We start from the raw sequence: 14,152 nt of genomic DNA, 5'->3' as shown, positions 1-14,152 counted from the left end.
AAAGAGGTCACCACCAAACTCCAAAGAGGGCAAACCGTACTATGTCCGTCTCCGCTGGTGTGTGGCAGGGCCACCCTCAGCCTGACGAGCCACAAGCAGACCCTCCTGCCTGTGGGCGCCACCAGGGAGAGCTCCACAGTGCGACGCTCGCACGCGTGCAGACACGTGCACACGCAACACCACCCGGCGACGGGGAACTCTCTTGAGCTAACTGAACTTGGACAAAACCTACTTTTCTGTGTTTGGATGTGGAAGAAGCACAGGAAGGGTGGGGCGTGGAAGATGCTGCCCAGGGCTCCGGCCTCATTCCCGGGCCGCCAGTGGCCTCTGCTGCTGGCTGAGGGCATAGCAGCTGGGAACGCCGCTTCCCTGAGAGTCCGCTCTGCCCGCCTCCCAGCCAGAAAGGCCCTGTGCACCCCACACTGCCCTGGCTGCATCCTCCCCTTCAGCAACCCCAAGACTGCAGGGCGTAAGGACTGTGGTCCTCTCTGACCCAATGTCCCATCCTCACATCCAGCACCGCAGGAGCCAAAGGGCAGAATGGCCGAGGCTGGCCGCAGAGGCGCTCAGCCCCCAGGCTCGGAACACGGACCACGTCTCGGTTCTCCCAATTCGGACCTGTGCGTGGCAGAGCCCCACGCACGGCTTCGAGGGCAGAGGGACAACAGATGACAACAGAAGCTTCCTCCCGGACACGATGCCAAGCCCTGGACAGTCCAGGAGGAGCGTCAGTCTGCAGGCTGTTCCTTCAGGGTGGACAGCAGACCCTCCACTCAGAGCCTGTCGGGTCATGACTGCCTCCGCTACAAGGATGAGGACAGGTCCCAGGCACCCTAAGGTGAAGGACACGGAGAAGGGGCCTCATCTCAGAACCTCGGTGATGGCAGAACATTCCTGTCCTGATTGCAGAGCTCAGTCCATCCCACGACACTTCCAAATGGACACCGCAGGCACCTCTGACATGCAGGTTAAAAGGTGACCCCAGAACCGCTGCTGGGGACAGAGCCCAGGCGTGGCGCCAGCCGCCCCAGGCCCGACTGCTTGTGCCACATGCATGGCCTCGTGACCCGCTGGCTCACTCTTTAAGGGGGACATAATACCAACCTCCAGAGGAGAATGCTGGGCACAAAATGACAAACGTGCTTGTGAGCTAACACCCAGTCTACAGTAACTCCCCGGGAGAGGATGGCTAAGTCACACCTTCATCATTCATGTCACGGCACCAAGCTGCCTTGGGCCCGACCGCACACACGAGAGAGAGATCCGAACAGCAGGCCCTAGGAGGCCTGCCCCAGGGGCAGCGGAGGCCATGCGCAGGCCAGGCTGCCGGCGACAGCAGGGCCATGGCCGCTCCTGTCAGCGGAGTGAAGGCAAGCACGCCCCGAGCAGCACAGCGCCGGGAGGGCTCGGCCGGTCACACACGCGACTTGCAGCACGTGACCCTTCTCTCCGACACGGCTGACCAGACGGATCCTTAAGGGACCTGTACAAGGCATCTGCACAAGCTGTGTGACCACCTTAACATCAGACACATTTTCAGTCACCAGGACACACACTTCCCCATGGCTTTATTTAACCTTCTCGATCTCTGGGGACTTCTGGGGGCTTCATCCCCATCCTGTGTCTCCTGCCCTGTTAAGTCAGGGCACCGACAGCATCAACCCATGCCCGCCAGACAGCCCCAATTCAGGGAGGTGGCCGATGCAGAGAGCAGCACGTGCTCAGCCAGGCTCCTGCGGCTTCGTGTCTGGGCCAGGACAGTCCCCAGCAGGAAGGGGGCACCTCGGGCTGGGGTTATGCAGAGACGTCTCCAAGGATGACTAGGGTCATCACCACCTCCGTACTCACTGTGCGAACTGTCACGGCGGGCTTCTGTGGCCTCACTCTGCACGCACGAGAAAGATCTCATCGACAGGCAGCGGTCTCTCCGTACCTGGGACCAGCACCCACACGGCTCCAACCACACGGACCCACTGCGTCCGGAAGCCGCCGCGCCCCCGGGCTCCGGCCCCCCCAGCGCACGCCCTCACCCCGCCTCCCACCTGCGCACACGCGCACCTCCCACAGGGCCCGGCGCAGACGCTGGCTCCACCCCGGCCTCCCTCGGCACCCTCCCAAAGTCGGTCTCCCGTCCTCCTCTGGGGCCACAGCACACCGGTCCCCTCCCGAGAACCTATCACCACTGCGATTACTCTGTGACCTGCTTTTGAGTGTCATCCCTGAGTCCCATACCGTGAGTGCCGTGCCCGCCTCGTCCACCACCGGCACCGGGGGCCTGACAGGCGCTGGCAGAGGCCAGGCCCTGACTAAGTGGGGTGGACCCAGTGTGGCAAGACATGGGTGGGAAACGCTCAGGGTGGCCGGGCACAGAGCTCGTGGGCCAAGTCACACCATCAGCCAACGTCAGCGCGACCGCCCCGTCTGGAGGCGGAAGGCATAGGTCTGAGTCCAGGCCCTGCCACCTGCTGCCTGGGCGGGTCACTTCTAAGTCTCAATTTGCTCATCTTAAAAGAAATAAACTAAAAGGAATGAAAAGGGAGGAGGAGGAGGACGGGGAAGGGGAGGGGAGGGGAGCGGAAGGAAAAATGGGCGATCGAATGAGATCAGCAGTTTCCTGACTTTGCTCTAAGCACCCGAGGTTCCTTGACAGTGACCAGAGCCCAAGCGCCCCATCCCCGCCCATGCCGCAAGCACAGTCACAGCTAAGACACCCGGCTGCCCCACGGGATTCTGTTTGGAAGTGGGGTGCCCGCCCTAAGACCAGCTTGGCAACGGCCAGCGCTGCTGCCCGGCGGTGTCCCGGGGGTCTGAGCTGCGCTGGTCGTGTCCCCAGGGCAGGGTGCACCCTGCACGCCCCAGGGCCCCTCACACCTGCCCTCTGCCACCGGGCCCACCTCATTAAAGACGATCCTGGATGCCGGCCTCGACGGTGGCTCTACGGGCCTCACCGTGGTCCTCCACGTCTTCCCGAAGAAGTGTCGGTAGGTGACATCAAAGAGAGACACGCGAAGATGGCACCCCACCTCCGACAGCACCTCCAGCACTCCCTAGGAGACAAAGGGATCGGCCTGAAGGGTTCCCAGTGGCCCGAGCCATCCCCCAGGGGCCGACGACCATCCTGGTAGAACAAGCCATGCAGCCCCCCGATCCCTTCCTATCCATTTCCTTTCCAGGAGCTCCCTCTCAGGACACTGAAGCCACCCCCAGCACTGACCCGCCAGAGCCAAGGAGACACAGAGGCCAAGGCTGCAGAGACAGATGCATCTGATAGCACATGGAGCCAATAGAGAAGTCCAGGTGACATCACGTGAGACCCTGGATCAAGCCCCACCTGAAGCTTATGCGAACTGCGGGCTTGTTTGTCATGTGAGTTAACACATCACCTCTACCTTAAGCTACTTTGGATGGGTTTTTTCATGACATATAACCAAATACATCCTTCTGATATAAACACAAACTCTAATAAATCTTCGACTCGCCAGAATTATTTTGGGGTGGTAGCAGCAAAGGAGAAGCTGATCTCTGAGCACCGAGAAGTCAGGTCTACACACCTGGCAGAGCAACAAGACATCGCGGAGAAGCCGCTGGGCTCCGCAGAGGGCCTGGGACTGCTCCACTGGCAACGGACTTACTAGCACGTAAGTTTTTACAATACCCCGATCATCCCTGAGCTGTCCGTACGACGCCTTTTCAAGAACCAACTTCTAGCTTTGCTGATTCTCTGTATTATTTGCCCTTTATTAATGTCCGCCCATATATTGACCACTTCCTTCTTCTATTTTCTGAGTCTCTTTCATTCTTTTCCTCTAGAGTCTTAAGGAGGAAGCAGAGGTATAAAAAAGATTTTATACCTTTTTTCTTTTCAGTTACAGTCACATAAAGTTAAAAGTTTCCCTCAAAGGACTTCGATAGCTGTGCCCCACAAACTGGTATGTTCTTCCTTCACTCAGATTATCTTACAATTTCTCTATGAATTTTTTTGGACCCGTGGGTTAGTTAGCAGTGTGTTAATTTTGTACTATTCGAAAATTTTCTATCTTATCGTATTGACTTCTAATTTAATAATGCATTAGTCAGTGAACATACTCTTTATAATTTCAACCCTTTTAAATTTGAGACTTATTTTCGCGGCCCAGCATATGGTCTATCTCAGTGAATATTCCACGTGCACTTGAGAAGCCGGTGTGTTCTATTTGTTGGGTGGAGTGTTTTAGAGATGAAAGTTAGGTCCAGGAGCTTGATGGAGGTGTTCAGATCTCCCGAGTCCTTGGGGTATTTTTGGTCTATTCGTTCTGTCAAGTACTAAGAGAAGAGAGTTAAAAACCTCCAGTTACGAGGGTGATCTGAGAGTAGATCCCTGTAAGTCTACACGAATTTGTTTCACGTGTGATTGGATGCTGTGCACATGAAAGTCATCACAGCAGGCCTGATGGTTACACACTGAAAGGCTGGCACACGAGGCTGGCCTTTGGCACACAGACTTCGGAGGTTCCCACCACCTGACGGACAAGCGAGGCTCACTGCGCTGGCCTGTGCGTACAGAGGGCTATGCCACGTGCCGGCCCCCCGCTGGGAACCTGGAATGTGGGTATGTGCAAGGCTGCGGGTGCCTACGTGACCGATCCCCAAAATACCCGAGCTTTTCTTTTTTTAGAGACCCTACGTGCTGCGTCTCTAAGGAGCTTCCTTGGCTGGCACCATTTCCCACATGCTGTCATACTCGTTACTGGGGATGCAGTGCGTCCCATGGAACCCCACTGGCAGGGGGCCCTTGAAGCTCGTGCCCATCTCCTCTGGACGTCCCTCGAGGCCTTTCGCGCGGCTGACTTGCCCTGTGCCTTTTGCTGTGATGAGTCATCCCTGGGAATCTGACTATACACTGGGTCGCACTGCGTCCACCCAGAGCATCACCAAACCTGAGGATGGTCCCAGGGACCCCGACACAGCCACGTACACATCTAGGGCTGTCACATCTCCCAGATTAGCGTCATCATCAAGACGAGCGCCTTTACCTCTGGGAACACCCTTCGCATTGAAGTCTGCCCTGCGTAGTGTCGGCCGGGCCTCAGAGCCGCCTCGGGCCTGGTGCTCACATGTTTTCCTTTGTCCACCCTGTCGCTGTCACGCCTACAGTTTACGCCTTTACGTTTAAAGTGTGCTTTTACAAATGATCCATAATCAGGTCTCAAATACCTTTTAACATGACTTTGGATGAGGAATGACACTTGTAGGAATTAGTCTACAGACGCGTGTACGTGAAAATGTGACGTAAATGAAGTTACTCAGGGCAGCAGTGCCTGTGACAGCAAGTGGCTGGAAAAGGCCCGAGAGCTCATCAGCAAGGAGGGCCTGGGCAGAGAAACGACAGCTACACATGCAAAGTAACTCCACGCCGCCTTAAGAAAGAATGAGAAACTCCTCCCGTAACACATGCACAACCTAAAACACACAGCAAGAGTATTTATAAAGCAAGATAATACAGGTATATTTACTTGTATTTGCTTAGAATTTCTGGAAAGTTGTACAAAAATCAGGCAGCACTGGCTGTGTTCTAGGGTGGGACACTGGGTGTCTCGGGGACTCTCTGGGATGATACACTGCCCTGTGTGCCTTTGTGAATTTCGAACTATGGGGATTACTTTTTCAAAAATACATAAAACAAAATGGGAAACCATAAAATTTCCTTCATAAATTTCCTAGGGACAAGGAGACTGCTCTCCACTATCCTGTGAGCTCGTGGAAGGCCGGGGCCACTGGTGCCAGTCCATCCAGGTGGAGTCCCAACCGGCCAGCCAGAGCCCGGTCACCCTGGGCAACGGCTTCACTTTTCTGCTTCTGCTTCCCCCTCTGTGAAACGGGGTGATGACGGTACCCACCTTACAGTGCTGTTGTGAGGATGAGGTGAATCGGTACAAGTCACGTGCCAAGAGAGGCGCTGTAAAAGCAGGAGCCACCGCAGGATCCAACGCGGTGGCACACACAGCAGGTGCTGTCACGGGCGCGGCACTGAGCCGTGGGACGCGAGTGACTTAACGGCAGCACGGTCTCCACGGCCCCCGCGCCCCGAGCACTGCGGGCCTGGAGAGTCGCTCTAGCAGCTGCAGAGGCCCGTCCTGCCCGGCCAGACCCTCTAGGTGGCTACGCGTTCGCAGCAGCAGGCCTGGCCCTTCCTGTGCACGCCCACGGGCCACGCTTCCTGAGGACACTCGACCACGTGGGGTTCTGTGGGCAGCCGAAGGCCACAGATGGACAGAGCCAGGGCCCGAGCGTGCCGAAGACTGTGGTACGTCCAAGCACAGGCCTTCCGCCAGGCTGTCCAGGGCTCTGCCCCTGCAGCTCTAACTGCCAGGCCGAAAGCAGATGGCGCTCGGCCACGCTCAAGGCCACTTCCTGCCAGCAACTCGGCTCAGAAATAACCCAGGAAATCGGATTACCTGGGCTCTGCAACTGCCCCACTGTGGGCGGAGAGAATCCTTCACCCAGTGTCAAAAGTGCTGACCAGGTCGCTGAGTCATGTGTTCTCTGCTGACGGGACACTTTGCCTCCGAACACGGCCAAGGCCCAAGGGAATGGGTACAGCAGTAAGACTCAAATCAATGAGGGAAAACCAATAACCTCTCAGATGGGCGCGGTGACAACGCGCGTCTGACAATAACTAACAAACGTCTTTACCTGCTTGCTCAGTGGCCCATCGAGCCACTTCAGGACACACTGGAACGCCATCGACTCCCTTCCAGGCCGGCGTGCTCTCTGTGGGTGTGGAGGCACCAGCACGTTCTGCTCGAAAACCCTGTGCCAGTCATGCATGCTGCCGCTCTGAGCGTCACTTGGGCCTCTAGGGTCACCTGCACCATTCGTGTTCAAATAAGTAAAAGCTGTAAGTGCTCGAGCGATTCTGAGTTTTCCACCTCCCGCTGAATCCCAGAGGAACCACCATCCCGAAACCCGCACTGCGATGCCACGCTGCAGACTCCAGCGCTGCAGACTGGCGCCCACGCCACCTTCCCCGGGCAAACGTGCCCCTCCGCCATGCACCGGCCAGAGCGCCACTACCCTGGCCTCGGCACCTGGCTGCTTGGTACAGCTGTGGAGGTCGAGCACTGCACAAGGGCAGCAGGCCCTGGGGACTAGGGCTGTCTTAGAAGGGACTGGGGAGCATGACCTGGTCAAAGCCACTGAGCTTCTGCTGGTTCTGCTGAGGGAAATACTCTTTTCTGCAGGCCTTGGAGGCCATCAGCCTAAAGCTGACAGAGGCCACAAAGGGAGCACCCACCTTGAGACACATATGAAAAGCAGGCAAAACAAAAACCAGCGGGTCTGCATGTCATCAAATGGACCCTAAAGCCAGTCGCCCAGGAAGGCTCGGCTACATGAAATGTCTCCTGTTGCTAAAGCCAGGGACAGGTTCTGAGCGTGACAGGCTTCTTGGAGACCTGGCTCACTGGGGATGCTGTCTGCCTCCCAGCCAGGCAGGAATCTAAACCTTCTCGAGGCTTCCTTCAGCTAACACAGAATCTTAAAATCTTGGCTTTGGTAAGAGGCCAAATTCTGTCCGTGAAAATGACAAGCAAGGAGAATCCTAAGGCAGCAGTTCCCTCCATGTGGTCCCCAAACCCGAGGGTCCCTGGGGTGTCCAAGGGCTCCGCAAGGTCAAAGCTATCGTCACCACATCCAGATGAAATCTGCCTTTTTCACTGTGTTGACACTGGCGCCCATGGAGCAAGGCAGTGGTGGGCGGAGCTGTGGGGCCTCGGCACGCCCCGAGGCCACGGCACCAGGCCCTGCTGGCTGTCCTGTGTCCCTCACCGCTCACAGCAAAAAATGCATCGGCTTCATTTAAGAATGTCCTTGGCGAAACTGTGAAAACTATGAATTTTACTACACGTTGACCCTTGAGTATGGGCATTTTCAACATCCTGTGATGAAATGGGAAATGCCAAAAATAAAAAATCTGCTGGGAAACGAAGGGCGGCGGCCTCTCAGGCCGGGCAAGCCCGCTGCGGGCGGGAACTCGCGCAGAACCAGCTGCTTCGGTCCTGCGGCCACACCATTTTCACCGAAGAGAACGGCTGGGAAACAGAACATGCTCATTCGGACTCGTGCTTGGCAGACACCTCTCCAACGTGAACAAAATGAGCCTGTCACTTCAAGAAAGACGTGTAATAAAAACTGAGCTTTCAGGCAAAAATCAGAATTGGGAAACTGGACCCTCCGGTGTGAGCCTGACAGCTTCATACTTCCCAGACTTCCCCGAAGACAGGGGTCGTGCCGGCCATGAAAGCGAGCTTTGGAAACTGTGATTACACATGTCAAGATCTGGAAGATCTGATAACTCGGAAGCAGTATTTTCCAAGAGAACGACGCGTAATGATACAAGCTCCACGAGAGGAAAAGATCCATCCAAAACGCGAGACAGACCAAAGGGCTTAAACGTAACAGAGCATGAAAAGCTCACTGGTAGGGTGTCACCCAACACCGCATTTGTGTCACTGGTACACGTGATTAATGCTGCGGACCTTGGAGTGGGAGATTATCCTGCATGACCCCTATGGGCCGGATGCAGTCAGAAGGGTCCTCACAAGAGGGAGGAGGGGCCAGAGACAAGGCCAGGTGACGACAGAAGCAGGGAGAGATGGGAAGATGAAGGGGTCACCAGCCAATGACGCAAATGGCCTCTAGAAGGTGAAAAAGGCAGAGAAATGGATTATCTCCTAGAGCCTCCAGAAGGAACCAGCCCTGCCCACACCGTGACCCTGGCCACGGTGACCCTGGCCACCAGGGCTGCGCCTCCCTCCTGGGCCGCACTGGACTTGGCTCCCAAGCCCGGACCTGGAAGAGAATAAATTTGGGTTAAGCCACCCGGTTTGTGGTAATTTATTACGGAAGCCATAGAACTCACACAGGTGTCCACACCTGTAAGCAGAAGAGGCCTGAGGCCTGGCGGGAGAGCTGCCTGCCCAGGAGGGCTTCTGGGAGGCTCCAGGGTCCGGCCGGAGCCCACATGGCCCACGTGCTTCCCTGGTCATGGCACTTGCCCCCGGTCCCGTACTCAGCTGCTCGCTGGCCACCTGCTCAGGGAAGGGAGCCTGCACTCGAGTCCTTGGTGCCCGGCTCTCCATCGGAACTCAATGATATGCACAAAAGCAACGGAGTTTCCATGAAGTTGAAACCCGAGCTTTTTTTTTTTTTTTTTCAGGGAAATGTTTTCCTGTTGACTTTTCTTATGAAATCGGGATGCCCGTTCACACAAAGCGAGTGCAGCAAGGACCGAGGGGCATCCACACCAGGGGTCTTTCCAGCCCCGGGCACTGCCGGGCCCACGCTTCCCAGCACCAGGGCTGCGCCTCCCTCCTGGGCCGCACTGGACTTGGCTCCCAAGCCCAACTCCTGACCCAGCACCTGCCTCCCCCTCCCCAGGCGACTGTGGGACCCCACGCCACACTGGGCCAGTAGGCGCTGCTGAATAAGGCTCCTAGTCCACCCTCCCAGGAGGAACAAGGCGATGGCCTCTGGCTATACCAGTCGGACACACGCTGGGAAGAAGGCACCATTCTAAAAGAAATGGCCACCCAAAATTAAAATGCTGGGCAGGGGGAGGCGGGCAGCAATGGAGGAAGAGGTGACGCCTGAGACAGGCTCCTGGGAGCTGTGACACCCAGAGCTCTTCTCTTTCCGCCAGCACCCACAGAACAGCTGCCAGGGGGCCCTCCCTCTTCTCCGCCTCTCCCCTGCCCTTGCTTCGGGTCCTCCCAGACACGATGCCAGACAGACAGAGAGAGACAGACAGACAGACAGACACACACACACACACACACACACACACGGGTAATTCCTACTTGTCCTTCAGGAGTCAGATCGAATGCCACCTCCTCAGGGTGGGTACCCCATGCCCGCCAGTGGCTCCCCTATACAGGTTCCTGTCACAAAAGTCACCACGGCGCGTGGTCACTGTTGCCCGACGTGACTGAGCTGCCTGAGGTCAGGACTAGGTCCTCAGGGAACATCCGTTCACCGATCGAGTCAACCCTGACAGGACGCTGTGCGCAAGGGCGGAGGGGCCTCTGCGGTTAGGTGAACAATAAAGAGAAAACTGGCTTAGCACCTGGGAGGGTCCCGTGCTCTGAGCCCATGTAGGGGTACGATGGGCGGGAGGGGACATGAAGAAAACGCACCCACATTTACTGAGCCCCTACCTTGAGCCAGGCACTCACAAACACTTTCATAGTCATTATTCCAACAGGTGTGGAAGCACCATTCATCCTCATTTCATAGGGAGAAAAGTGAGACTCAAAACGGCCAGTCCAAAGTCATTCGGCCAGCTGGGACTAATCTCAAAGCCACTGTAACCATGCCTGCCCCTGCTGTCCCACCAAGGCCAGGAGAGGCAAAGGGACAAGAGGCCTCGGAGGGAGGAGCGAGAGCACTGGCCGGGCTGACCCTCCCCGAACTGACTTCTGGAAAGTCTCGTGCCCTCCCCGCCTCTGCGTCTCACAGACACAGTGAGGGACTGTGACGTTTTCCTCGAGGTCTCGGCTGCTGCACACCTACTCGGCAAACGTTTACCAAGAACCTGTTCTGCGCCAGGACGCACGACAGCGAAGGAGACTGACCAATGCCCTGTCTTCAAGAACCTAAAGATCGAGTAGGAGGGAAAGACCAGGGCCGAGTGGGAGTAGCAAGAGATGAGAAGCCTAATCTAGCCTCCTGCCTGGGTGGGTGGAAGCAGGGAGCTGAAGAGGTCAGCAGCCGAAGGCCTCATACAGGTTTCACCAGGGAACGGGAGGGGCAGGAGCCGCGAGGGGAGGTCCAGGCACAGCAAAGCTTCCTTCCCAGAAATGAACAAGATCTTGAATGCTGACACCCGAAGAGCTTTTCCCAAAGGGGAGTTGAGTGGAGGTCTAAGTAACCACTGCCTGGAATTCCCTCATTCAAGAAATATTGAGTACCTTCCACGAGCGGGGCCCTGGAGAAACTGTGCTGACTACAGCAGACAAGCTCCCGCCCTCGGGGACTGTATCTGGAAGCAGAAGGAAAGACGGGATACAAATCAGCAGGCTGCGACCTATAGGAGTGACAGAAAGGAACAGAGGACGCAGTGCGCAATGATGGAGACCTGGCTTAGAGCCCCGGGGAGCCATCTACAATCATCTAAAGCACCCTTTTTTCTATCTACACGAGCGTGAGGCTGGGCTTCCTGCACATCCTTCAACCCAAACCAGAGGCTGCTACAGTGAAGGGAGTGTGTCTGAGAACGCAGCTGTCTTCTGTAAAGACAGGCATTAGAGAGATGTGCGCAGGTGGCACTTTCGAGTCTGAAGGGGCAGGCAGGAGAGCGAGCATTCAGGCCACAGAAAGTGGCCAGGTAGTGCGCTCGGAGCCAGTCGGGCCAGCTGGCTGGACAGCAGAGGGTGAAGGCAGGAGCCGTTCCAGGGGCGCCGGGGGCAGGCAGCGGGGCAGCCTCCTGCGAGGGCCAGAGAGTCTGGAGATGTCCATGGGCGGCGCGGTCCTGCAACAGGCCAGCTGGGAAAGGCACCCACAGGGGACCGGCACCCAAACCAGGACAGGCATCCAGGAGGAGGACAGGCTCCCAGCGGGGGGACGGGGGGGTGACGCCGACTCGGGGAGGGCTAACGGCGGGGGTCTCAGCAAAGCTCAGGCGGTCGGCCCCGCGTTCCCCCTAAGCTCGGGGATTTAGAGGGACACAGTGTCAAGGGGCAGAGGGCGGAAGTTGAGCCCCAAGCAGCCCGGGACACCCTAAGAACGGGCGGTCCGGGCCGAACCAAGTGTCAGGCAGGGGATGAGATGCGACTGACGCGGACACGACCTTTCGCCCCGCCCGGCCGCCGCGTCCCGAAGGCACGAGGTTCCCGCGGAGAGCCGTACGGAGCATGCCTAGCCCAAGCGCGAGGACCCAGCCCGCTCTGCGGCCCCCGCGTCTCGAGGCCTTGTCCAGCCTCCCCCCTTCAGCGCCAGCCAACATGGTTCCGCCCGCCGCAGGCCGCGTTACCTAGGAGACGGGTCCGCCGCGCCCGCGCCCACCCACGGCCGACGAGGCCCGCGCTTTCGATGAAGTGCCCCACGACGGACCCCGAGCCCCGGCGGCCGGCCTGTGCCCCCCGGAACCGCAGGGCTCGCGGACCGAGGGCCGAGTAAAGGCTGCCCTGGCCGCTGCCAGCGCGGGAGGAGCCTCGCAAGGCAGCGAGCCGCGCGCTCAGGCCGAAAACCCGCCCAGCGTGGCCGTCGTCCGCCGGTGCCGGACCAATCAGAGCCCAAGTCAAGGGGCTCCGCTCCGCAAGCGCCAGCCAACCGGCGCGGCGGCGGGCCCGTCCTGATTTGCATGCCCGGCCATCCTTCAGCCAATGGGAATGTGACTGGCGTGAAGGGCAGCCAATGATAAGCTGGCAGAGGCGTGGCCCGTGGTGTCCCACGAGGTGAAGATGCTGCGGGCGGAACCTTGCCGAGCGAGCGGGATTCGGGGGCGCTAAAGTCGCAGGGGCAGGGCGGGAAGGAAGATCCGGAGCGGGACACGGGATCTGGAGCTGGAGCCCCCCAGGTGAGTGCAGGGGGAGACCCTGGCGGAACGCCTCTGCCCACGGCCGTGCCCCGGGAGAGCGGCGGCGGGCCCCCGCGAGGTCGCCGGCGATTACCCATCTCTTCCCCAGCGCGTCCTCGCGCCCGCCTCCGTCCTTACCTCCTCTCCAGCCGGCTGGCTCACCTCCTTCTCCATCATCTCCCTTCCCCCATCCCGTCCTCGCTTGCCTGCCCTTTCCGCACCGCGCCCGACCTTTCAGCTCCCATCCGCGACCCGTGCCCCAAACTTCGCTCCTCCCCACGTCCTGGTGCCCCCCCTGCCCCGTCTCAACCCGCTCCTCTTCCTTCAGCCTCGTCTCCCCTTTCCCCATCCCTCCTCGCCATCCCATCTCCCGGCCTCTGCGCAGCCCCATCGGAGCACCGCTGGTCTTAGTCCTCCCCATCTCTCCTTTTCGGTCCTGAAGCCTCACCCTGCCAGTTCCTCCTAGTTCCTGACCCCCCCATCTTCTCACCCGTTCTGTTCGCAGTCCCTCCAGTGTCTCCCCGTGGGCGGTCCCTCCACCTTGCCGTACTCCCCAGGACCTTGGCACTCACTGCCTACTCCAGTTCTCCTAGCTACCTACAGCCTCCCACCCCGCTCCCTATACCCCTACCCCATCTTCGGCTTCTCTTCCCTTCTCACCTCCCTACCTGCTGCTGCTCCCGCAGGATGCAGGGACCCAGTGGCTGCACCGCCCTCTGCTGCAATAGCAGCAGCCGTGTACCTGCCCACCCCAGGCGCGCCCCTGCTCCGCTCCTCTTGGCTTTTGTCCTTGAGGTCCCCGTGGGGGCTACACTTCGCCTACAGCATCCTGGGGGGTGCTCCAGGTGAGAAGCCCCTTAGCACCCTTTCCTGCCTTCCTCCCTGACCACCATCTCCCTCCCCACCCCCACTTTCCTGCTCAGCCTCACTTTGTGATTCAGCATTTTTAGGGTTGGTAACTTTCTTTGCTTCCTGGCATGATAAGGGCCAGACTGTGGGGCTGAAGGCAGGGGGTCTTGATCCTGCAGTTAGCAGGTCCACCTTGGGAAACAGACCGAGCTGCCCAGGTTGGAAGCGGGGACCGCTAGTGGGGGCTGCCTCTTGCTCCCTTTCATTCGTGCTGTGTTGAACCACATCCAGGGGGAGATGACATAAGTAATAGCTCTTGGGGAAATGGACTATTAGCATTTATGGAAATTAATACATCCACATCCGAGGAGCAGGAACACCAAGTTCAGGCCACAGCTGTCCCGCTGTCTGTCATTTTAGGATTTTTTTCTTTCTCTGCAACTTCTCCTCCCCCTCAAAGACGCCAGCCCCCATCCAATGCCAAAAGCAAGCTCCAGTTCCGCTAAGGAGGCCGTATTGAGGCCCCACGTTGCGGAGTTTGGGGACCTGCTTACAGAGAGTCCCATCTGCCCTCCTGATTGTTGCTTGGCAATCACATCCACCTGCAGAGCCCAGTCTCACGTGCAGTCCCTGGGCTCCTGCCCCTGTGCCCTCGCAGTGGAGGCCGCAGAGGGCATTTGTTTCCTGGGTTACATCTGTAGGGGTGCCCTCCGATGCACACTTGGCTTCAATGGCAGTGAGGGCGTCTGG

The 14,152-nt window shown here is 58.3% G+C and overlaps 2 protein-coding genes across 4 annotated transcripts in view; one reads left to right on the top strand and one right to left on the bottom strand.

The window, feature by feature from the left end:
* Positions 1-13,029, bottom strand: part of NPHP4 (nephrocystin 4) — a 95,568-nt gene extending 82,539 nt beyond the window's left edge. Inside the window, exons 1-3 of the mRNA XM_025048588.1 lie at positions 12,692-13,029; positions 6,673-6,845; positions 2,895-3,047 (exon numbers count right to left, since the gene is read on the bottom strand). Coding sequence (XP_024904356.1) covers positions 2,895-3,047; positions 6,673-6,845; positions 12,692-12,974 — 609 coding nt within the window. The 5' untranslated portion in view covers positions 12,975-13,029. The remainder of the gene's footprint in view (positions 1-2,894; positions 3,048-6,672; positions 6,846-12,691) is intronic.
* KCNAB2 (potassium voltage-gated channel subfamily A regulatory beta subunit 2) overlaps positions 12,401-14,152 on the top strand; it is a 78,301-nt gene continuing 76,549 nt past the window's right edge. For 2 of the 3 annotated variants that reach the window (XR_001517115.2, XM_006914399.3), the window contains exon 1: positions 12,401-12,553. The gene's annotated coding sequence lies outside the window, so the exon portion shown is untranslated. The remainder of the gene's footprint in view (positions 12,554-14,152) is intronic. The other variant, XM_006914398.3, reaches the window with a different exon arrangement.

Source organism: Pteropus alecto, unplaced genomic scaffold, assembly GCF_000325575.1.
Source record: "Pteropus alecto unplaced genomic scaffold, ASM32557v1 scaffold125, whole genome shotgun sequence".
Lineage (NCBI taxonomy): Eukaryota > Metazoa > Chordata > Mammalia > Chiroptera > Pteropodidae > Pteropus > Pteropus alecto.
Note: the sequence above shows the minus strand (reverse complement) of the source record. Positions and strands in the feature narration are given on the sequence as shown.